Source organism: Diplotaxodon limnothrissa, linkage group LG12 (genome assembly GCF_057381915.1).
Source record: "Diplotaxodon limnothrissa isolate DT_005_m linkage group LG12, D_limnothrissa_male_GT1.1, whole genome shotgun sequence".
In the NCBI taxonomy this organism is placed as follows: domain Eukaryota; kingdom Metazoa; phylum Chordata; class Actinopteri; order Cichliformes; family Cichlidae; genus Diplotaxodon; species Diplotaxodon limnothrissa.
The window spans coordinates 39,450,147-39,474,983 of NC_140607.1; the positions used below are offsets into that span (position 1 = coordinate 39,450,147).

At 49.6% G+C, this 24,837-nt stretch overlaps 2 protein-coding genes across 4 annotated transcripts; both read left to right on the forward strand.

Moving 5' to 3' along the window:
* The first annotated feature begins 2,151 nt into the window (after positions 1-2,151).
* On the forward strand, positions 2,152-16,826 carry LOC146622111 (zinc finger MIZ domain-containing protein 2-like). 3 transcript variants are annotated; one of them, XM_085367643.1, is made up of 21 exons: positions 2,152-2,692; positions 7,004-7,080; positions 8,377-8,491; positions 8,916-9,124; positions 9,323-9,482; positions 9,823-10,065; positions 10,155-10,308; positions 10,709-10,830; positions 10,912-11,001; positions 11,295-11,484; positions 11,806-11,947; positions 12,087-12,165; positions 12,309-12,440; positions 12,675-12,780; positions 12,959-13,116; positions 13,230-13,297; positions 14,253-14,321; positions 14,414-14,736; positions 14,816-14,988; positions 15,313-15,516; positions 15,819-16,826. In XM_085367643.1, exons 2-21 carry the CDS (start codon positions 7,031-7,033, stop codon positions 15,924-15,926), a joined length of 2,895 nt encoding a protein of 964 aa, XP_085223769.1. In that variant the 5' UTR covers positions 2,152-2,692; positions 7,004-7,030; the 3' UTR covers positions 15,927-16,826. The 3 variants fall into 3 exon arrangements, with proteins under 3 accessions (XP_085223769.1, XP_085223768.1, XP_085223770.1); XM_085367642.1 differs by having other exon boundaries at positions 2,152-2,550; XM_085367644.1 differs by having other exon boundaries at positions 2,152-2,550; positions 10,915-11,001.
* A 2,763-nt stretch (positions 16,827-19,589) lies between these two features.
* On the forward strand, positions 19,590-23,997 carry ppiaa (peptidylprolyl isomerase Aa (cyclophilin A)). The gene is made up of 4 exons (XM_085367645.1): positions 19,590-19,754; positions 22,307-22,426; positions 22,539-22,711; positions 23,614-23,997. Exons 1-4 carry the CDS (start codon positions 19,686-19,688, stop codon positions 23,744-23,746), a joined length of 495 nt encoding a protein of 164 aa, XP_085223771.1. The 5' UTR covers positions 19,590-19,685; the 3' UTR covers positions 23,747-23,997.
* Positions 23,998-24,837: the final 840 nt, after the last annotated feature.

The window sequence follows — 24,837 nt, forward strand, 5'->3', positions numbered from 1 at the left end:
AAATAGTAATTAGTTAGATTACTCGTTACTGAAAAGCTGTTACTTGTAACGCTGTTATTCCTATCCGGTTGTTCAGTGATGACGCGACGAATCTTACTTCCGGGTCTAAAGTAGTCTGCGTTTAATATGGCTTTTGTGTTGTTAACATGTTTAATGTTATGTATTTTCTTCTATTTGATCTCAAAAAGCTCCTAAAACAGTCAGTGATCACTGTTGACCTCCCTCGGCTTTTATTACCGCTAATCATTTATTTAAGCTCAGTTTTTAAAACCTTAGGATGTAACTACAGCCCAGCCCATGCAGCAGTATATGAATGACTAACCTCGTATTGTGGATGGATTATCTCAGTTGTTCTCCTGGCTGAAGTTTGGTCCTTTTACAGCATCCTGCCATGCGATTACATTTGTTCCTGACCACCGAGAACACTCACGGTAACTTTTATCCAGTGGAAAAAAAGTTAGCTTGTTTATATTATGCTAACATAGCTGTGTCGCTAGCGGTCACGTAGCACATCATTATATACCAGCTAGCCAAACTTCAGTAACCCTACAAACGTCACTGCTGTTTAGTTTTCTGTCTTCATTTATGCTGGAAGTGATAACAGAGCTGTACGTTTTAATTTGTTTCCAAAACCCCGCAGTCAGGACATGCTATATTGTATTTAGATAGAAGCTAGCGAGCTAACTCCCTGCTAACTTCTAACTCCGTTAAATGTCATAAATTCCGTTTTCATGGATGCCTGGATGTTAAACTCAATTGTTACACCTGGTAGAGCAGAACGCTGATCATTTTATTAAAGATGAAAGACTTTAGACAGTTTTCAACTCTCAGTAATGCCATAGTGATGTTTGATATATGGACCTGCAGCGGAGTTTAGGCCCAGACACGGCTAGTGACGTCAGACTGAACAACCAGATTACTGCAGATAGCACGCTGCCCCCTGGTGGTGAATGTTTGTTACGTAATGAGGAGCGAAATCTACCTAAGTACCTTCAAAGTGATCCACCTTAATTCAGTTCTCATTCCTTGCATCCATTTCGCTTTGTTTCAGTGTCTCACCTTGGGATGTGCCTCCCTGCAGATTCCTCAGTAGCATTTATCTCATTCTGCCAATCCTGATTGGCTGATGATCACAACGACCATGTTGGGCAGACATTCACCTTTAAATAGCCTGCGCTATTACATAGTCGTTTTTCAAGATAAGCAACTCTTTACGCTTCCGAGCATATCTCAGCTTTCTTTGGCTGAGATATGCTAGCTAAGCCTTCTTAGGCTAACTAGCTTAACTTTCCACAGCCAGGAGCGTTAGCATTATTTCCCGTCACTGGGCACTAGCTACCTCTGCCCGTCTCTCCTATCTGCACGGTTTAGCACACCAGCTAACGCCGTTGTCCTTTGGCAAAGGCTAGCAAACCAGCTAACTTGCATCCCTCATCATTAGCATCCCAGCTAGTGAAGATGACATCTTTCCCTCACAGCAGAGGAAGCGTAGACTCCGAGAATGACTCTGTATACGTGGCAACAAAATCTCGAGCAAGGACACACTGGGTCTTCTTGTGTTGCCTCGGGCTGGAACATGCCCAGGTATTCTGAGGAATATGCCGGGAGGCGCATCCCATAGTGTGACATCTGCTACTCTGAGAACCGGGGTTACTGAAGTAACCTAAAGCTTTACGCTCCAGTGATATCTGCATTAGTACTTTTACTTCTGGGATGATTCAAAACGTTTATACCCAGTGGAGTTAGCTCACAGCATCTCGATGGCCCTTGGGGTTAGGTTCTAGTTTTATGTGTAGGAAGAAGGTCTCAGGTTCAAATCCCGGGGACAGGTGCAGAGTGAGCACACCAACATGAAGCTCAGGCTGTGTTTCAAATCAAATTTGTGTTTTGCTCTTTACTTCATTTTAAAACCCTGATTCAGACACCACACCTGGGCACACCTGAGGACTGAAACTGTCTGAGATCTAATGACTCGGGTCTGTCTGCTGCTCCTCACTGTTCAACCACACAGGTGAGTCTCAAGGATTACATCCTCTCTCTCGCCTGTCTATGTGAACGTCTCTCTCTCTCTTTCCTGTCTGTGTGAACGTCTCTCTCTCTCTCTCTCTCTCTCTCTGTGTGAACGTCTCTCTCTGTCTGTGTGAACGTCTCTCTCTCTCTACTGTTTAACCTGATGGCCAGCAGCGATCAGTGATACAGACGAACCGAACTGTAGCGGCTCCGTAGAGCAGTTAAGCCCACTGGATCTGCTCTCTTCTCCCGTGTGAACCTTCCTGGATCTACGGGGTATGGTGTCACCTCCTGAAGCCGGACAATCGGACGCTGAGGCCGGCGGCAGGCAGCGTTAGCTGACCGAGCTGCGGGCTTTGAATTTCGGCCTCACTGTCAGGATTATATCGGGACTTTTTTGCCGGGTATTCGGAGTATTACTGGGGGAATAGCCTGGCCGTGGACACTTCGGGAAGGTTCGGTTCTTAATGCCCCGGAGGCTCCGAGAAGAGCAGACTGCGGAGCCCCGGAACAGGGCTCGGACACCGGGGGAGTGCGAAGGTAGGGCAGGCTGCGGGGAGGAACCGTGTACCCGCTCTTAGTATACGTGTGTGTGTACGTGACAGGTGCGGGGCCGGGGATTATCGATGACTGGATGAGTTTCGGGCTGATCGGTTTGCAGGTACACTACACCGAACACCAGGTGAGTGTTTTGTGTTGGAGGAAGAGGTTAGCATGTCGTTAGCTGTTAGCCTTGCAGCATTCCATTGTCACAGACAACATGCTAGCTGAGTAACAAGGATGGAAACGGTAAAAAAAAAAATCTGCCAAATTAAAAATATCGGAAGTCATCTGCGCCCTCATTCCGCATCCAATGTAATAACAGTACTCAGTGAAATGAGCCCTGCTGTTTACACGCAGGGGACTGCTGTTGGTGTGTTAGCATGCTAATGCTAGCCAGTGCTGCTACTAGCTTTAGCCGGAGGAGCCCCACTTCCCGGCTGCTGTAGCAGGAGCTGCCTGCTAGTTAGCGCGTTAGCATCAGCTCCCCCTCCTCCCCCTGGTTGCAACACCGCTAGGAATCTCAAAATGTCTTCTGACACTCATTTTGTTTCCATCTGTGCGGTCAGACGGAGGCAGCAGGCGGTGGCAGAGAAGTGTGACGGACACAGCACCGCCCGGCTCGGCACGACACAGCAACTTATATTAGACTTAACCCATTTATCAGGCGCATGCGTGGGCGGCGTGCACGCGGGCAGACTGAAACCGATTTACAGCGTTTACTGTGAAAAAAACACATCACGGGCCGCTGTGACGGTGCACCAGTGACATGTTCACGAGCAGGGGACGCTGTTTAACCACAGCACTCTGATACTCCATCAGCCCAGCACGACACGGGCTCCAGTTCTCCTACACTGGTGGAGGAGAAGGTTTTAAACTTGCACCAACTGAGCTGCCTGCAGTTCTGCCAGCATCCAGCAGGGGCAGCAGGGAGTCAGTCCCCATAGACTTCTGTGTTTAAACTTGGAGCAGAAACAAACATGTTTACGGCCGGATACACAAACTGTTTGGTCTCATAACACCTGTACGGGGGAGCATGTTGTTACAACTCACCTGTTTAAGTTGTATTAAGCCTTAAAGGTTCTATTTTAGGGGCGTGGCCTCTTTGACTGACAGGTGGATGGTGACACCTGTAGTTGCTAGCTTCACCTGAACGGGACCTCTGGGCCTGTTTGTGCTGGTGGAGCATGTATAATGACGTCATGTGGCCAATACCATGGCTGCTGTGAGGTCACTGTACTAACAGGCTGAGCTCCAAGTTTACCGAGTGAAACTCTGGGATTTTGTCTAATTAGCAGGTGTGTGTGTGTGTGAGGGAGCTGCTGATCGATACACATTTAACACATCTTTAAAAATTATGCGTGTTTAGCTTTAATCGTGATTTATCTCTGAGGTATGGGGCAGGTAGTGTGGAGCTCAGGTGAGTCAGCTGCTGGGAGAAACAGGTGTGCACACACAGGGTTACCTGATTGGTTGATGGACAGGTGCGGAGTTCAGGTGTTGGTAGACTTTAAACTTTCCACTCATGTGTAAATCATTTCCTTTTTCCTGCTTTCTGTTTACCTGAAACAACCTGCTTGTTGCCTCGAGCTGAGTCCTTAATGTTTGTGCATGACACGCTTAGTGGGCGGAGCTGAACTGGTGGAATGCAGGACGCTGCCTGTCAGAAATCTTCACACCAAAGTCCACCTGCTAATCAGGGACACGCCCACTGAGGGTGACTGCAGGTGTGCTTTGAGTGCTCAGCTGTTCGTGTGCAGGGACAGAAACACTCTTGTTTTCACTGAGGTGCAGTTTGTGTTCGTATCATAGCAGCCAGAGTTCAGCAGGTGAGTGTGACGACTGCAGCAAGCTGATCCACAGGTGAAACGTTTTCTACCTGAAACTCCTCAAACGTCAGGGTCGGCCCGTGATGTGCTGCAGGTGTGTCTGTGGGTCAGAGGAACGAGGAGTCTTACCTTCTGACCGAACACCTGCCGTATTCACGTCTGCTGCACCTGGGAGGATGTCTGCCTGGTTTCAGGTGACGCTGGTTGGTCGGGCACGCTGGCCGGCTCTCGGTGTCACTGTGAATCAGGAAACTGATTCGGCTGAACTTTAAATAAGAAGAAGATTCCTGATCTTTCAGACTTTAAAAGGTTAAATCTGTAAATAAATGAGCAGCAGGACTGCGTCTGATTGGTGACGTGTTTTAGCTGAGTGGTAAATGGCCTGTATTTGTAAACCACTTAGTCCCTGTGGACCAATAAGCTCTTTACGCTACATCCACACAGTGGTGATGGCAGCTACATTGTAGCCACGGCTGCCCAGCTGACAGAGGCGAGGCTGCCGGACACTGGCGCCACCGGGCGCTCTGACCGACAACAGTAGGCAACGGTTCAAGCGTCTTGCCCAAGGACACTACGACAGACTGTCCGAGCCGGGGCTCAAACCGGCAACCTTCCAATTACAAGGCGAACTCTCAACTCTTCAGCCACGATCGCCCCAGGAAGGAACGCCGCGTCCTGATAAACGCTGTTTTGTGGAGTGCGTGGAGTCAGCGTACTCACAGCCATCAGGTTATTAATGACCCGTTTGTGTTCCAGCCTCGTTCCTGTTTCGCTCTCAGAGTCACGGCAGCTTTTTAATGTCAGTTTGTGAGCAGAGAAGAAGAGTTTGTGATGTCAGCAGCTCGTCATGTGACAGAGTGGCTGTGAAACAGTGTTTGTTGAGTTTCCTCCTCTGACCTCGTCAAACCTCAGATTGTGACTCGGGTCACCCATCAGGCTGCTGCTGGTTCTGAAACGACTGAATCTGTGCTTCCTGCTGATCCTACTGATGTTTGAGACGAACTGAAACTCGTCACCAGATCGCGTGACACTCCTGCCGACGCTCCCACTGCAGCGTTAGAACGTTTTCGTTTCACGGTGTGAAACCTCCTCCGCCTTCACACTACAAACACACCTGCAGCGGGCTCTCCTCATGGGAGGAGACTTGGATCCTTGTTTTTTTGTTTTGCCTCATTGTCTGATTTGTCATAACTTCTCCGTTTTGTGGTAAGCTTTTCTTTGGCTGTCACTTCTTCACGCTGACCTGTCTTATTTGGCTCAGCAGAACTAAAATATATGTCCTGCTGCTTTTACACACGTACTGACATAACGCTCAGCGATCAACCTCTCACATGTTTAAGCTGCGGGAGATTTCACTTGTCACGTTTGAACAGTAAGCTAATGAGTGATAAGACGACGTCAGAGGAATTGGTGCACAATTAATCGTCACTGACCAATCAGTGTCACATATTGACAGTGGCTCATCGATGCCAGTGACATAATTACTCAGCTACATTGGCGAAAGCATTGACATATATTTTCCTTGGTAGCCCGACTGGAAAAATTGCTAGCCCCGGGACGTCGAGCTAGCGATTTTGCGAGCCCTGATATGTATTGTCAGATTAATATGATATATTACAGCAGTGAGCTTGAACTCTGTGTCAAAGATTCAAGTTGCAGTTATTTATATTTCCTGTCACCTTAAATCTTCACTCAAACACAAGCATCTGTGACAGTGTGTATACAGATGTTTTATATATAGGAGACAAATATTGTTCTTTTAATATGTTGGCATTACTAAATTTGGCTCAATGCTTACATATATGTGTAAAAGCAAATGTAGGAGCTGTGATAACTGTGTCTGATAGAATGAAGAGTCGACTGATATATGAAATGTTCCTTTATTGGGTGAGAAAATCAGACCATGTCATAACTGCTGTAAGTCACACAGAATAGATATCAGAGCCTTAAACAGGCTGACGTCTGCTAAATGGGTCAAACTGGGCAGAAAGTCTACAAACACATAACATCCTTATAGAATATGATGTAACACTATAGATCAACTTACGTCAGAATATATAAAGCATATAAACAGTTACAGCAATATGATGCAACACACACAGCAGCTACTGATCCAAAATACTCAAAGCTTCATAGAACTGAAACCAACATTTATTTTAGCTCCATTCTGCTGTTCTTCATTATTAAACATTCACACACAAATAAGTGAGATAATATTCACTACTTACTTTTAAAAGTTTACTTTGCAGCCGCCCTGCTTCAGCCGTCCACTGTTTTTTTGGGGGGTTTTTGGCAAAATTATCCACACCCACCGCCGCGCTATGAAGTCTGGGATATGTTGGGCCATAAAGGATACACCGACCCATCCTTAAAATTCAGGGAAACGAAGGACTCCTTTGAATCGTTGCGTCGCTGTGACGTAATCAGCCTTTAAGGCTGCAGACCCTGAATAGGGATACAACCAGTGCATGCAGGTTTCTTTAAACGGGAGGATTTTTGAATGGACTTTGGTGGAGAAACTTCAGCGCAGTGTCATGGTCTGTGTGTAGAGAGACTGATGGGAAATGTAGTTTGCACCAAAGTCTGAATCAGCTGATTGGAGACGATGTCTGTCTGTCTTTCAGAACGCTGTCTGATTGACTCCGCCCACCATGAACCCTCTAAACCAGATGAAGGCTGGACTAGCCAACAACCCACACAGGTACACACACACACACACACACACACACACACAGCTGTCATCTTTACACACGTTTACTTTTACTCTAATATTTTTGTCCTGAAACAATCGAGTCAGATTTCAGTGGATTCACTTTAAATTGATAAATCATGAATTTGACTCCGATCCCAAAAATCTACAAAATAAACTGACAAAAGCTTCTTCAGCTCATAATTATACACATTTTTATATATTTATATATATATATATATATATTAGGGCTGCCACAAACGATTATTTTGATAGTCGACTAATCAGATCATCATCCATTGGAGTAAAACGTACAGCTTATTGCACCAGCAGCATCTGCTCTTATATAACTATCATTAGCTTACAGCTTTAAGTGTTTAAGGTGCTAACTAAAGATAAAGACAAGATGATAGTTTATTAAATTTTAATGAAATGTGCAGATTGTTTCGGTGAAGTTTAATAAACTCCTTGCTATCTAAAATATAACAGGACACCGGAGTAAATTCTCCAGCATCTCACACTTCTGATAATCAGCTGTCTGCTTGATGTTTATTCAGCTGTGTAAAAACTATAACTTTAATCTCAGACAAACTGATTTACTCAGGAACAAATAAAATACTAAAAAAAGCCAAACAATAACATTTTAAGTTATCTAAGTGACTCATATATATTTAACCTGAGTAGCGAAAGACGGCGGTGGGTTTGAAAACGATTTGCGGGGAGTCCGGTGTTCTCACGGCGCTAGTGAGCCTAGCCCCCAGCTAGCTATCGAGCTGGTGGGTAACAGATGTCTCCGAAAACGTCGGAGCGCTTTTGAAAATATGCGGTGTCCTGATAAACTGAGCAGATATTTGAGGTTTACACAGCAACATTCTCGCCTGAAAATATGTTAAACCTTTATTTTGTGACCCAGAAAGAATAATAAGAGTAATATTAAAACTAACTAGCTGCCGCCATTGTTGGAAACTGCGCTGGGCCGCGCTATGAATTCTGGGACAGAGCTGCTTCTTCTTCTTCTTCTTCGGGGTTTAACGGTAGCTGACATCCTTGTACATGCAGTGCTGCCATCTTCTGTTTCAGTCCGTTATTACACTCTTAAATCCTGCTACTTATTCCTGCGTCTTTTGTGATCTTACAAAGCTTCAAACGACGCGTCGACTATTAAATCAGTCGTCGACGATTTTGATAGTCGACGTAATCGTGACTAGTCGACAAATCGTGGCAGCCCTAATATATATATATATATATATTTGTGCTGCTGTGTAAGACTGCATAATTGTTTTACTCATGGACCCGCCCCCCCCACAGTGACGGCTCGTACCCCTACGACCCCTCCAGCTGGCAGCAGCCCACCAATCAGCCCACAGGATCGCTCTCCGTGGTCACAACTGTCTGGGGAGTCACCAACCCCTCGGCCAGCCAGGTATGACATCACCAAGCAGAAGGATGTGACATTATCGATCATTTGTGGGGCGATCGTGGCTCGAGAGTTGGCCACATCTTGTAATCGGAAGGTTGCCGGTTCGAGCCCCAGCTCGGACAGTCTCGGTCGTTGTGTCCTTGACTTGACCCGTTGCCTACTGGTGGTGGTCAGAGGGCCCGGTGGCGCCAGTGTCCGGCAGCCTCGCCTCTGTCAGTGTGCCCCAGGGTGGCTGTGGCTACAATGTAGCTGCCATCACCAGTGTGTGAATGTGTGGGTGGATGTGTGAATGGGTGGATGTAGTGTAAAGCGCTGTACAAATACAGGCATTTGCCTTTTTTTTCTTTTTTTTCTTTTTTTTTTTTACCATTTTTAATCACTCAACGTCACTTCCTGTCTGATGAACGTTTACTTCTGTTCTCATCAGGGTCTTGGTGGAGGCGTGATGGGGCCCGGGGCCAACCCAGGCGGGGGTCCTATGATGCAGGGCCCCGGGGGGTCGGGCATGGCCGGCGGGCCCGGAGGCTACATGGGCCAGCAGGGCTATGGAGAGCCCAGCAAAGGCTACATGACCCAGGGCATGTACGGCCGTACGGGCGGGGCCTACACAGGAGGACCGGGCGGGTACACAGGGAGGTGGGTGTCTGCTTCAGCGTCACGTTGTAGCCAACGGTAGCATCAGAAACTGAAATAAACTGACCTGCTGCTCCGGTTTCTGTCCTGAGGGCGGATGCTTGGGTGCAGCTCACTAAGCTCCGCCCTCTCATCCAGATATCGAGGGGTCTTATCTGTCCCACGTCAGGTGGTGATGTCAGTGATGTCGTTTGTTTGCAGCTATCCGTCGAACCCCGGAGGCTCCCGAGGCTCCGCTGACTTCACTCAGGCTGCCGCTGCCGCCGCCGTTGCTGCTGCTGCTGCCACGGCAACCGCCACTGCTACAGCAACCGTCGCCGCCATCCAGGAGAAACAAAACCAGGAGATGAACTATGGACAGGTGAGCAGAAGCATGAGGTCACTGGGCGCCTGTGTGCTGCCCACCTGGGTTAGAGCTCCCTCTGCTGGTCCACTCGTGCAGGTGAATAAACAGAAAAACACTGTCACAGAAACGCTGTGGGAGGGACGAGGTCTCAAAGAGAGGTGGAGGTGTGTTTGGTGACGGGGTCGAGTTTAAACCTGAGGTCGGTGCTGGCGGCACCGGAGCACGACGCCTCTGCTCCAGCACAGTCCAGATTTGTCCTCTGTCAGCAGACAACCAGTATTTCCTCACTTTTAGCCGAACTTGAGGACACCTGTTTGATGACATCACTGATAAATTTGTCGTGGTTTTTTCCCAGATGGGTGGTCCAGCCTACAATAACCAGTTCATGGCCCACTCCGGCCCCCGCGGCCCTCCTGGCATGGCTCCTGGAGGTATGGGCCCAGGTCCAGGCCCCGCCAGAGGTCCCCCTTCAATGGGCCCCATGTACGGACCAGGAGGGGGCCCGCAGAGGGTCCCCCAGCACCCAAACTACGGCCCTGGACCACAGCAGGGACACCTGAGGCCCCCGCAGGGCCTCAAACGACCATACAGCTCAGAGGTGAGGCTCGGGAGTCCGTGCTGCTGACCCTCAGGTTACTGTGTCAATGAGTGAATTCACACCTGTGTCCACACCTTTCCCGCCCTCAGTCCTTCCCGGGAATGTCCCAGCAGTACGGCGTTCCCGTCGGTTCCAGTGTGAACGTCATGCCGGGTCCCGGAGGTGGCGGTGGATCCATGCCTGGTTCAGCTGGAGGCGGTCACGGTGGCCCCTACTCGGGCCCCAACATGCAGTACCACCCAGGTAGGACGCTGTTGGTTTCACAGGTCAGTCTAACGAGAACCCACCCCTGCCAGTCCTGACAGGACAGGAAGTGACCTCAGCCTGGTCAGGTTTGTAAGGCTGGTCTGACGACAGGTGTGAACCGTGTGCAGGTGCTGGGTCCTCGTACCTGCCCACGCCACAGTAAAGCTCACAGGGAACGCTGGAGCAGAACGGGCCTGGGAAGTGTTTGTTTTCTTTGGTGTTGTTTTACATGGTTCCTGAAGTTTAACGTCACATGACGCCATCAAACAGGATTAACTGCACCCTGTCTGCAGGTGTTTCCAGGTGGTGTGAGGTGGAGGTTTCACCACAGCTGATGATGGAAAGCAGACCTCGTGTTCTGATTATTCAGGTGTGCTTTCTCCTCGTCTTCCTGCAGGTCCCGCTGGTCCAGGTCCCGCCCCACCACGGTCTGGCTCCTCCCCCTCCTATCAGAGCCATAAAATGCCCCTCCCACCTCAGTACCCCCCCTCTGGACCCCCCAGTTCGCAGTACTACAAGGTGAGCAGCTATAACGGTGTTGTTGGAGCGATGGAGTCCTGAGTGCCATCACCTGTTGATTAACAGCTGATGTTTGTGCAGCAGGACCAGTTTAACGGGCAGGGCGGCTTAAACACTCTGACAGCAGGGGGCGCCGGAGGAGTGTACAACTCCTTCAACCAGCCATCAGGGGTAAGGAGCGCGCACACACGTGTGTCTGTGTTCGTTGCGAGTGTTTGCCTGATTTGGCTCCTCCCTCTTTAACACAGCTTTCTTCTTATTAGCTGCCCCTCCTTAATAATGAGTGGGTGGGGCTTTTATCCCCGCCTCTGTGACGTCATATAGACCCCTGTGTTAACCTGAGTGTTGGTGCACACACATAATCAGAAACACACAGAGCAGGAGACATGTGACAGGAAGTGAGGGCGCACATGCTGAAATAAGGTTTTTGTGTTTTCTGTCGTCTCTCCGGCGCCGTCTGTTAGCCGGGGCGAGGGTTGCCAGGTTACCCCTCTTCTCCGGTTCCGGGAAACCCAACACCTCCCGTCACCCCCAGCAGCTCCATGGCTCCGCCCTACATGTCGCCTGGCAGCGGTGACGTCAAGCCGACGCCTTCTCCCTTCCTGCCTGACATCAAACCCAACATAGCTGGCCTGGCCCCTCCCCCGCCGACAGGTACACACACACACGATCATCGATTAGAACCAGCTGCTTGAGTCAAACTGAGGTCATGAATGAAATGAAGCTCTTTATCTGAGGGAAATATTCTGATTAGTCCACCATAATAAACAGATTAACATCATTTGGTTTCATAATCAAAGTTTATTTCAATAATCTTCAATAACAATAATCAATCAATAATGTTTCATGATCAGTCAGGTCTTGAGATTATCAGGAAAATGTTCCAAATTTTGTTTGTGAAATAACCTGATTACTTTTGTCCCACTGATTCGAAGTCGATGTGCAGGTGTGTGACTGATGACTTCCTGTTTACAGGTAACCCTAGCGACGACCTGCGGCTGACCTTCCCAGTGAGAGATGGCGTGGTCCTGGAGCCCTTCAGATTAGAGCACAACCTGGCCGTCAGCAACCACGTCTTCCAGCTGAGAGAGTCCGTCTACAAAACACTCATCATGAGGTGCGCGCACACACACACACACACACACACACACACACACACACCTCTTCATTTTAAAGGTGTATCAGTAACTGCTTCCTTCAGAGAGCTTATTTATTTTCTGTGTGTGTGTGTGTGTGTGTGTGTGTGTGTGTGTCAGGCCTGACCTGGAGCTCCAGTTTAAGTGTTACCACCACGAGGATCGACAGATGAACACCAACTGGCCCGCCTCTGTCCAGGTGTGACCTCCTTACAGCTTCACCTTTGTGTTGATGAGTTTGGAGAAAACGGAGAATATTTCCACCGTGTGCTCCACGGTGACGTCCTCGAAGGTCAAAGGTTAATGAGCACGATCACTAAGCTGCTCCTTCGTCCTCCTCAGGTGAGCGTGAACGCGACTCCTCTCACCATCGAGCGAGGCGACAACAAAACTTCCCATAAACCTTTGTACCTGAAACACGTGTGTCAGCCGGGCAGGAACACCATCCAGATCACCGTCACCGCCTGCTGCTGCGTAAGGACACACACACACACACACACACACACACACTGAAAGAAACAATGAAATAAAAATAAAAACATTTTTAATAACAAAACAGATGAAATGTTATTTCTGTTCCAGCATGAAGAGAAAAAACTCAGTAACAATAAAAATCAATAAATCTTCAAATAAAACATTGACCCCACCAGTTAATCTGACGTGTGTGTGTGTGTGTGTGTGTGTGTGTGTGTGTGCGCGCGTCCTCAGTCTCACCTGTTCGTCCTCCAGCTGGTTCACCGTCCATCGGTGCGATCGGTGCTGCAGGGACTGATGAAGAAGAGGCTGCTTCCTGCAGAGCTCTGCGTCACCAAGAGTGAGACCCCCCCTCCCCCAAATAAATAATATTTAGTGATGATGTCGTCACTCGTTGGTGTGTTGCTGTAAAATGGCGGCAGAGGTGGGCGTGTTCTGCGGGTCAGCAGCTGATCTCTGACCCCAGGCTCAACTTCCTGCCTTGATGTTTTTTGATTTCCTGCCTCTGTGTCTCTCAGTAAAGAGGAACTTCAGCAGCGGCTCCATCCCCGGGACGCCCGGGTTAAACGGCGAGGACGGCGTGGAGCAGACCGCCATCAGGGTCTCGCTAAAGTGTCCCATCACGTTCCGACGCATCCAGCTGCCCGCCAGAGGCCATGACTGCAGACACATACAGGTCAGAGTGCCAGCCAATCACAGCGCTCCACGTCAATGGGCATTACAGGAAGTGCAGGTTTGGAAAATTGCAGCTTCCTGCTCAAATCTGACCGACGACCCTTTTTCTCTCAGTGTTTCGATCTGGAGTCGTACCTGCAACTCAACTGTGAGCGAGGAACCTGGAGGTGTCCTGTGTGCAAGTACGACACACACACACACACAGACACACACAGACACACACACAGACACACACACACACACAGACACACACACACACAGACAGACAGACAGACAGACACACACACACACAGACACAGACACACACACACAGACACACACAGACAGACACAGACACAGACAGACACACACACAGACACACAGACAGACACACACACACACACAGACAGACACACAGACACACACACAGACAGACACAGACACACACACAGACAGACACACACACAGACAGACACACACACAGACACACAGACAGACACACACACACACACAGACAGACACACAGACACACACACACACACACACACAGACACAGACACACACACACACACACAGACACAGACACACACAGACACACACACAGACACACAGACAGACACACACACACACACAGACAGACACACAGACAGACAGACACAGACACACACACACACACACACACAGACACAGACAGACACACAGACACAGACACAGATAGACACACACACAGACACAGACAGACACACACACACACACAGACACACACACAGACAGACACAGACACACACACACACACACACACACAGACAGACACAGACAGACACACACAGACACACAGACACACACACAGACACACAGACACAGACAGACACACAGACACACACACAGACACAGACAGACACACACAGACACACACACACAGACACACACACACAGACACACACACACACAGACAGACACACAGACACACACACAGACACAGACAGACACACACACACACACACAGACAGAGTTCTTCTCATCATCAAATCCGACTCACCTCAGCAGAATGTTTGGTGTCAGTTTTTTACCGGAACTACTTTCTACTGAAGAAATAGTCCTCTGTTCCAGCTCCTCTGCAGGTCTAACGTGTGTGTGTGTGTGTGTGTGTGTGTGCAGTAAGACGGCTCTGTTGGAGGGTCTGGAGGTGGACCAGTACATGCTGGGAATCCTGATCTACGTGCAGAAGTGAGACCCTTTTGTTGTTCAGTGACTTCCTGTTTTCCTCGCCGCTCCGGCTGCTGAAATGAAAACTGATTCTTAAAATGTGTTCGATTCAGCTCGGAGTACGAGGAGATCACCATCGACCCGGTGTGCAGCTGGAAGCCCGTCCCCGTGAAGCCCGACCTCCACGTGAAGGAGGAGCCCGACGGCCCCGTGCTGAAGCGTTGCCGGACGCTCAGCCCCAGTCACATGGTCATGCCCAACGTCATGGAGATGATCGCCTCGCTCGGCCCAACCCCTTCCTCCTCCTCGTCCTCCTCCACCTCGGCAGTTCCCCCCTCCTCTTCCTCCTCATCCCCAATGCCCTACCCCTCCATGCCCGGGGGGGGCGGCGGCAGCAACAGCAGCACGACACCTGAGTACCCCGGACCCGGATCAGGTAGGTTGCTCCACCTCACAGCGGCGAGTCGACCACCTCCTGTGCTGGTCACGTGTATTAATCCGCCTCTCTTCCTCAGCTCCGTCCTTCCCCACGCTGTCGGCTCCGTTCTCCGACTTCAGCGGTCCGGGGACGCCCAGCATCGGCGGCGACTTCTCCTCGCCCGGCCCCCCGCCCCTGTCCTACCAGTCGGAGCTCTCCAGCGCCCTCCTCACCGCTGACAAACCCCCCCCTCACCCGCTGGCTGGACAGGTACATCATCATCATCATCATCATCACTGCTTTAGATTTGTTCTGACAACAAACACAACCTCCTCTTCTCCAAAAGTCGATTCTGTTCATCTGGACGTAGCGTTTTGTGTCTCCTTCCTTCCTTCCTTGTGCTCTGACTTGTTTCCTATCACTGTTTTCCTCTTTTATCTCCTTTCCTTTCTTCCATACTTCCTTCCACCCTCCTTAAATCTTTCCTTTCTCATCTCCTTTTTCCTTCCCTCCTCTCCCCTCTCTTTTCTCTCGTCTTCTTCCTTCCTCTCTTTCTTCCTCCTTTCCTTCCCCCCTTGTGTCCTTCCCTATCAGATGCCGGGCTCAGGCCGTATGGACTCAACTTCCCATGGTGCTCCTCTCCAGCAGCACCAGCAGCAGTCGCAGGGTCTCCATGGCAACTCGCAAATGGGGGGTGGCAACCAGATGATGCAGCGTAGCAACCAGAATCCCCGTCTCCAAGGCGACGGCTCCTTTGGACTCGGGGGCCCGGCGGATGTTCCGGAAACTTCTCTTGACGTGAGTAGAAACAGACTCTACTTTACTGAGCTTCTAATGTGAGTAAAGAACAAGAATGTGCTGGACAAAGGTGTTGTGATAAATGCCATCGTCACGGCGATAAACAACACGACTTTAATAAACAAACGTTGTGATAAAACAATAACACCAGAATAACGTCGAGCAGGTCGTTAGTAACCGAGCAGGTGAGTCAAGCGAGCGTCACGCTGATCAGCTGTGCTTAATCCGTAACCACTGTGTGAACTGAAGCGTGAGCGGGCCGGCGCCGAGTCTAACGCTGGTTGTCCTCGTTGCTCCTGCAGTTGCTTCCTGAGTTGACCAACCCGGACGAGTTGCTGTCCTACCTCGGCCCTCCGGACCTGCCGAGCAACAACAACGACGACCTGCTGTCGCTGTTTGAGAACAACTGAAGCGCTCGCACGGCTCCGGGGTCGGCCACGCCGAGACGTCACGGCAAAATCCGAACTTTATTTTTTATCCTCGCCGCCAACATGGCACCGTCTGCACAGGAAGGGGCGGACCGTGAGGAGGAAGGAAAACAAAATGGCGACTTTTGAATCTAAAAAATCTCTTTGTGTGATTATGAACTCCATGGTAACTTTATTTTATTGTTTTTAATTGTGTTTCGATGCTTCATCCTTCATTCCCTGTCAGTTCAAAGAGGCGCCACAGCGCTGCTTTCACGTACCTGCCCCGCCCACAGCGATGTCACCCAGTCGCTCTTCATGTAACAGCACAACACTGACATCTGATTGGCTGTCAGTGTTTTGGCTCAGCCCGTGATTCAGGTTATTCCAGTGCGGCTGGCGTCCTTTGCGGTTCCAGCTGTTGGTGGGTGTGAAACCCGTGAAGGCAGCAGTGTGGCGCGTCACAGCCGGGAGTTTCGGTGCAAAGATGGCTGCAGACGAGCTGTAAGCGGCGTCTTTTCCCACGGACACGCTTTCCTTTCTCACTGGAGATGCTGAGGGGTCCACGCCCGGCCCCGGCGTGCAACACGGACCTCCTGATGACCAATCAGAGAGAGGCAACACGGGCGGCTGTAGCTGCTCAGCCTCCTCCCCTCATGTTATGAGGGTTTTTTGTAAGCGGGCTGGTTGACCTTTGACCTGGCTGCGGTCTGCACATGTGGCTTACTCACATCTGGGCTGAAGCTGCAGTGACAAACGCTGGTTCATCTTCATCATCATCCTGTGTTGTTGTATAGTGACTTAGAGTCCAACAGTTGTGGTGTCTCCATGGAAACCTGTACACGATGATTCAGTAACGATGCTCATAACATAAAGTTTGTAATTTAATAAACAGACACTGGAAAGACACGCAGAGGGTGCGGCGCTTTCATCACGGCGAAGAGCCCGAGGTCTTCATCGGGCATCGACGTCCACACCGCTCATAACTCGCGCTGAAACGAGTCCCCGTGAATAAAAGAGGAAACGTCACATATTTAATGTGACAGTAAGAAACTGGCTGGTGTTTGATCGACGACATGTTCGGTCAGAGAAACGTACAAAACGGCATCTCCTTAAATTTGCACATTTCTGAATGAACTCAGGCACGTTTTTCTCACAGGTTAGATTTTGGTGCTGAGGACATGAATTCCAAAGTAGATTCCACATCCACTTTATTCAGTTTAACATTCAAACCTCTGGCTCTGTGTTCAGTAAACTGTAATCTGGAATATTGTCGATATTATGTTATGAATTAAATCAAGACTAATGGAAAGAAAGACTATCTAAAAATCAAACTTTGAATGGAGTCTGGTGTTGGTGGGTGCACCTGCCTCCAACAATTCAGTTTTATAATAAATCATCTTCACGGTTGGTTCAAAAGCAGAATTAATCCAGTCAGGATCATGTTCTGAAATCTGGTTGTTCAAAGGGTTTTTTTTAGTCCTAGACTATGGATTGGCAAGGATTAACCAATCCCAGCACCAGGCTAGAGACTGGATTACACAGGAAAAGTAATAATAGCCAAAAAACTAGAGGTGATAAACAGTGAAGAGAATGACACACTGCACCTTTAATATCATGACCTGAGGAAGGTAAACATGGCTGTGGATAAAAGGATGAATTCTCTGATAAAGGAACAGCCGTTACTATCAAACTTAGTTTCACTGATTCAGTGAAGCTTCATTGATATTGTGAGTTTTGGCGCCCTCTGCAGCCCAGTGAGAGTACTGGAAACCTTTAAAAACTGGGTTACCCAAACGGGATGGTTTGTATCCAGATTACATCTTTTAAACAGCCGAGCCCAGGATTAAATCCAGATATGTGAGTTTTTAATTTATTTATTTTATTTATTTGTTTCACACATGGTACAGCAGTAATGCATTCCCATACACAACCTTCCTTTCAATTAAAGTAACACTGTTTCCATGCATGAAAAGGAGCAGGAAGAAGAATAAATTCTTGATGAAGGACGTGAGCGCAGGTAAAACATTCTGGGAACAAAATCGAGCAGGTGAAGATTTCTAAGATTTCATATCAGTTAATGAAACACGATCAGCTTATGTGCAGTGAACAGGAAGTCCAGTGCACTGTAAGACATAGCACATGCACACCTTGATTTGTTGTGAGGCTGCGTGGAGGGCGCTGAGGTTTCTGCAGGTTTTACTGCGACGGCTGGACACGGAGCACATTTACAGCACTGCGTCTTTGTTCCCTCTCTCACAGACGGCTTTCTTAGTTGAACTGATTCCTCGAGGCCTCTCCTGGTATTCACTGCTCCGTTATTTTAAGAAAAGCTGACCTTAAGGTTTTAAGCAGGAAGCCTCTCTCTCTCAGCACCTATGTGATGAAAGGTCACTGATCGATAGCTCGCTGAACAGCAGCTCGGCGGCATCGACACTGAACGATTTTCCCCGTTAAGCCTCTTAACTCTGACCTATGAATCATTCATGCAGCACAAAGGCTCCTGACTGGATGAGGAGCTGGTGTTGTGTGCACACAGACACCTGAGCGCACTTTACACTGCCTGTCACTCAAACACACCTGTTCCCATTTCTTTAGCTGAATCTGAAAACTGATAACAGTTTAACATAAAATAATGTTTTTGTACCAGTGAGCAGAGTCCCAAAGAGCTGTGAGCTGAAAACTTTGTAGATCTGGGAAGAACAGTTGTGAGGCCTAAAAGTGTGTCTGTAGCATCTGAGAGTCACATCCTTAGGAAAGAGGAAGAATCCACCCGACACAGTAGAGATGACCTGGAGCTTCAGCCAATCATCTTCTGTTCCCTGAAATGAGAACTGTTCCTGAAGACCCTCACAGAGCTGCTCACACCGTCAGGCTAATGTTGTGTTTGCAGGTACATCAGTGAATATAACACTACATGTTTCTACATGTTTCACATTTTGAATTCAGAATCACTGCGTGTTTCACATTTTCCTGCAACTGATGGGGTGGGGGGCTCAGGACTTTCGCACAGCAGTGTGGGGGAATTTGACCCTTTAATCAGACTGTTACAGTGTGTTTGGGGTGCTGCACTCGTTCTCTGTCACTGTTTACAGCTGATTTCCTGACGAACCTCCTGCAGCTGTGACGCAGCTCAGTCTGAGTCTGCGCGCTAAGCTGTGCTGCTGAACTTCGTCTCGAGCTGAACTTTTCCGCGCGCAGTAAATTTCCACGATGAGTAAGTCCGCTCTCTGCAGGAAACACCGGACCGCGCCCTGGCCGCGTGACCGCGCCCCCCTCCCCCGGCGGTGGCAGCACGGTCCCGCTGGCTGCCAGACTTGACGTTCACCCCTCCCACCACCTCGTGTGCTCTGCTGCCATTGGAGGTTCGCGTTGTCTATTTTTGTAGCGCGCGCCGCTTTGGCACTAGAGAGATTCACTTTTTCCTTAAACTGGACGCCGAAACGGGGCGGTGCTCCGAGGACAGGAGCCTTCCCAACACCCAAGCCCCGCCCGTGCGGGTCGGCCTGACATACGAATAGAACGCACCGTTAAACTCAGTCGTCCACTTAGAGAAAAGCTTTCGCTATTCTTTCTGCTGGTTGGATTAAACACGCTTCAATCAAATAATCCCGTGTTACTGACTGGTTCGCTGGGATTTCACGCCGCCCACTCGCGTCTTATATAAATTTTTATCCTCGGATCTTCTCGTTTCCTTGTGGTCCGTTGTGTCTTTTCGCCGGGAAACTCCTCAGTCCTCCGTCTCCAGCTCGACCTACTGAAATGGCCAGGCCCAAAGTTTTCTTCGACATCACCGCTGACGGTGCAGCCCAGGGCCGGATCGTGATGGAGGTGAGGCCGCTGCTGCGGTGCGCAGGCCGGTAGTTTATCCCGGGGGTCGGTGGGGCTTACTGCTACTGAATTTAGACGGCGGTTAGTAACTGCTGCTGGGTGCCGATAGTCACCTCTGCCGCGGCTCTTCCTGGCAGCGTGGACCGGGCTTCAGCTGCTGGGGGCAGCCTCCTGTTTCCTTGTAGCATCACAGCAGCTAGCCGAGCTGTCACGAGCGTGTTGGGGGGGCCTTGTGCACGTGTTTGTGGCTGCTCGCCAGCGCCGCTCGAGGCGCTCCGGGGCCGACTGCAGCTGCAGAGGCCGCCGTTGGCGCGTAGAATGCAGCTAGTGTGATTTTGATGTCAATGTCAGCGTCCCGGGGCTGAACGACTCTGGTTTGAATGCCTGTCTGCTCACAGTCATTAGTCCCCGGTTGATTGGAGACCAGCGGGTTAGCTGTGGTCGGAAAATGTCTCAAACTCGAGTCACATGGAGGCGCAGACTGGGCCCGCGCCCCTCGGAGCGAGTATTTTACCCGCCGACGAATGAGCGATGCTAATGCTACTTTTATTGCAGGCTCTTTGTTGCGGCTGCGCGGCCTTCGCAGACCCGGGAAAGCCGCGCTGCTGTCGGTGAACTGTCGCCTGTGTGAGACGAACGGGGCGGGGAAACGCTTTTTCTGAGGCTCGTGTGATAAAACTTGAGTAGCCGGTTCTGTGGCTGTTAGCCACCGAGGCTAACTGCGCTGTTCCCTGTGTTTGCTTCTGGAATCTTCCACTGAGCTGGCGCGGTCCGCGGGGGGAGGGGAGTTGAGATGCGGATGCGGGGTTACCGTGTGGCCCTTTGTTCCCGGTGTGAGAACCTAACCTTACGTAACCGAGCTGCCGCTTATGGGGCGCTTCGTTGGCGGGCTTATGTTTGTTTAACCAGGTTAACTGCAGGCTAAAAAATAGCTAGCATGAGTGCTAGCCGTCCAGCCATTTTGTGCTTGTAGCAGCAGGACGTTATGGGCGTTCCCAGCATGCACGCGTTAATAATAATAATAATAATAATACATTTTATTTAAATAGCGCCTTTCAAAGCACCCAAGGACACTGTACAACAGATAAAAACTGGAAATATACACAATGGTAAAAATAGAAGACAAAAGTTAAAACATACAGAAATTTAAGAATAGGCAATTTTAAACAAATGAGTTTTAAGGGTGGACTTAAAAAGAGAGAATGAACTAATATTTCTGAGGTCCGGGGGTAGGGAATTCCAAAGTCGAGGGGCAGAGCAGCTAAAGGCCCTCCCTCCCATTGTGATCAGATGAGCAGAGGGAACAGAGAGAGAAAGAGAAGATGAAGATCTGAGGCAGCGGGATGGGAGCTTCATCTGTAATAAGTCAGAGAGGTACGGTGGAGAGAGAGAATGAATAGCCTTGAATGTATACAGAATTATTTTAAAATGGATGCGAAATTTGACCGGGAGCCAGTGAAGTTGCTTCAGGATTGGGGAGATGTGGTGGGTAGAAGAAGTCCTAGTAATAATACGGGCAGCAGAGTTCTGGACACGTTGGAGCTTGTTGATAGATTTTTGTGTGAGGCCAAATAATAATGAGTTGCAGTAGTCAATTCTAGAGATAACAAGATTATGGATGAGAATGGCAGTGGCGTGAGGTGTGAGGAAGGGGCGGAGGCGATTAATGTTACGGAGTTGGAAATATGCTGCACGTGTAATATTATTGATATGTGAGTTAAAGGATAATGTGCTATCGAGAATGACACCCAAGCTTTTCACAGAGGGAGAGATAGGGACCAGCGAGTTATTGATGGTGAGAGAGAAATTGTTAATTCTGGATAGCAGTCGTTTAGTGCCAACCAGAAGAAGTTCCGATTTATTGCTGTTGAGTTTAAGAAAGTTGGAGGAGAACCAAGAATTAAGTTCAGCTAGACAGAGGATGAGGGAGGGTGGAGGAAGAGTAGAGTCAGGTTTGGTAGAGAGATAGAGCTGGGTGTCATCGGCGTAGCAGTGGAACTGAATATTATATTTACGAAAAATATGTCCGAGTGGAAGAAGGTAGATGATGAAAAGAAGGGGCCCGAGGACAGATCCCTGGGGCACCCCAGTGGATAAAGTGGTTAAAAACGGCCCAAACCAGAACGGCTGCATTCCTGGCAGGGTTGGGGGGTTTGTGGGGTAACCGGAGCTTCCCAGTTCTCGCAGCAGATGGAGGATAAAAAAGATGAAGGTGCACACTGTGTTTTTGCTGAGCAGGCGCAGCAGTTGCAGACCTCACCCTGCTGCACCTCTGGTCATGCCTCCGCGGTGGCGTCACTGCTGTGGGGGCCCTGCAGACGCAGTGCTGCAGCTCTTCCACTCGGGCTGAGCAGAAGTCGGCCGGGCTTGCTACGTTTACCTGCAGCGCCACAGAGCAGGGCGCTGTAAGGCTGTGGGCGGGCTGAGCAAAGTTCACCATGGCTGATAAACCTCCGGAGTTTGGCTGGCGACCATACGTAGGAGCTGCCGGCTGAGGTGGTGTCTCAAGATCAAAGTCATCCCTTCCCTCTCTCTGAACTTTGTTCCTGCAGCTCTGTGCTGATGTGGTGCCAAAGACTGCTGAGAACTTCCGCGCCCTCTGCACCAACGAGAAGGGATTCGGCTACAAGGGATCCAGCTTCCACCGCATCATCCCACAGTTTATGTGCCAGGTGAGCTCAAAATGCAGGTTCTACAGAGAAAGTGAGAGCAGATTTAATAAGACACTACAGTACTCCTTACCTGTGTGAACATGTGATCTGTAACGTGCCTCTGATGTCATAGGGTGGCGACTTCACGAACCACAACGGAACCGGAGGAAAGTCCATCTATGGCAACAAGTTTGCAGATGAGAACTTCACCCTGAAACACACCGGCCCCGGCATCCTGTCCATGGCCAACGCCGGCCCCAACACCAACGGGTCTCAGTTCTTCATCTGCACCGAAAAGACGACATGGTACGTACGTGCTCGGACCCGTGCTTCACAGACAGGAAGTCAGACCCACGCTGGTGTGAAGTGATCCATCGGCACTGATGTAATATTCCTGCTCTGGGTTGTGCTGGAGTGTTTTATCAAATGACCAGAGGTAACGGTCAGATGGTGTCGTCATCGGGAGCTGGGAGTCCGTCAAACATGACGCCGTGTTAGTCTTTCAGTTAAACCTGAAGTAGAACTGCTCAGAACAAAATGTTTATGGAACATAATAAAGTGATTCTGACGTCTGAGACGGTAACGGTGAACGCGAACGACCTCTAACCGCTTGGCTCCGCCCATGTTCTCAGCTGCAGACGAGGTTTAATCTCACAAAGGGCTCGAGCAACAAAAGCGCTGATCTAAAACCGCTGTCAGCGGGTCGTCGTGGTTTAAACGTGCGCAGGTGTGGGAGGGGACTGCACGCGCTGGAAACACAAACTCAGCTTGCAGACACAAACAGGACTGACGCACACTGTAACCCCGTCCGTGGGCTCAGCTCTAGTCGCACGGGGAATTTTTCTCGTGCGCTTGTTCTGCGCGTCACTCACTCCCTCCTTAGATGACTGCTGGTTATGGCTGCAGTGCACCTGCTGTGGCTGACATCACGGGGCGGCCCCGTGTTTAGATTTAAATCTCTCCAATCAGCAGTGTTTAGTCAGGACGTGGCGTGGCGTGCAGACAGTTTCATGATGCGTTTGGTGGCGTGGGCTGCTAGTTTCCTCAAGCATCCTCTGGTGTCTCCTTGGCTGAAGGAGGTAATAAAGGAAGCTCGTTTTTTTTAAGTAGGCGTCATGGTTGGTTTTTAAGCTGAAGGTCAGAGGTCAGTTTAGTGTATTCAGACTGTTTGTCTCACTGTGTCCTGACGGCGCTCTCTGTGCCCACAGGCTGGACGGGAAGCACGTGGTGTTCGGCAGCGTGGTCGAGGGGATGGACGTGGTGAGGAAGATGGAGCGCCACGGCACCAGTAGTGGGAAACCCAAAGGCAAGGTTGTCATCGCCAACTGCGGGCAGCTCTGAGCTCACCGCCCTTCCTGCCCGCCCGTCCTGTAGCTGCTCCCTGTTTAGGCTCCACCCCTCCACCATTCAACATTCCTATTGATGGAGACCCACCTGATCCCCCTCTGTCCCCCCTTTTTCTTTTTTTTATTCTGTTAAATCCTGTTGCTGCATTTGTGACTTTGCCTTTTGGAAGTTTCTTTTGCATTAACGTTTTTCCACAAAGTCTTGACGGTTTTTCGTTAAATCAAAGAGAATAAAACAAACGATGCCTTGACAATTGAAACGTGTGTTGTGATGTTTGAGTCTCAAAGCTCGCCGTCTGCACGCCGCCACCCTCGCAATCGGCGTGGCCATTTTAAATTGTATTTAAGAAGGACAGACGTTGTTCTGAACTTCAGCAATAAAATTTACCTGCGGCCGAACACCTGAGCTGTGACAGGAAGTGATGTCACTGTGAAATGTGTTCTAACACAGTAAATCTGGAGCGTTTCTGCTGAACTGTGTGGGTGATTGGTGTGTAATCTGATTACTCTCACAGGTGCAGGCCTTTCTAAATTGTTAACAAGTGACACCTGCTGGTAAAGCTGTGGAATTGCACCTGAACAGGAGGGCGGAGCTGACACAGAGCACTGCACTCATCACAGAAACACGAGGTTAAAGTCGCTCACAGCGGCTGTGTGTGTGTGTGTGTGCGCGCAGCAGTGTAGGAAGAACGTATAATGTGCATTGCTGTGGTGAGAACCCACAGGTGTGTGACTGCAGGTGGAGCAGCTCCACGCCTCTGCTGATGCTCTCATATAAAATAAACTGAAGCTTTTCCTCTGAGCGTGCTCGAGCAGAGCCTCCACCAGGAAGGAGGTGTTTGGTATATCCAGATAACTTCAGGGTTCACTCAGACCATCGTGGTTCTTTGTGCCGTAAACCTCACCTGCCTCGGGCTCACATTAGAATTAGAATAGATGTGCACTGATAAGGAATATTTCACTAAGATACAATGCAGCCACGCCATTCAGTGCCTCAGTACAAAGACTGTAGCCTTGGGAAGCTCCTCTTCTCTCCAAAGAGGAACAGACTCTATGCTAAGAAATTTGAGAAGCTCCTTGTTTTGA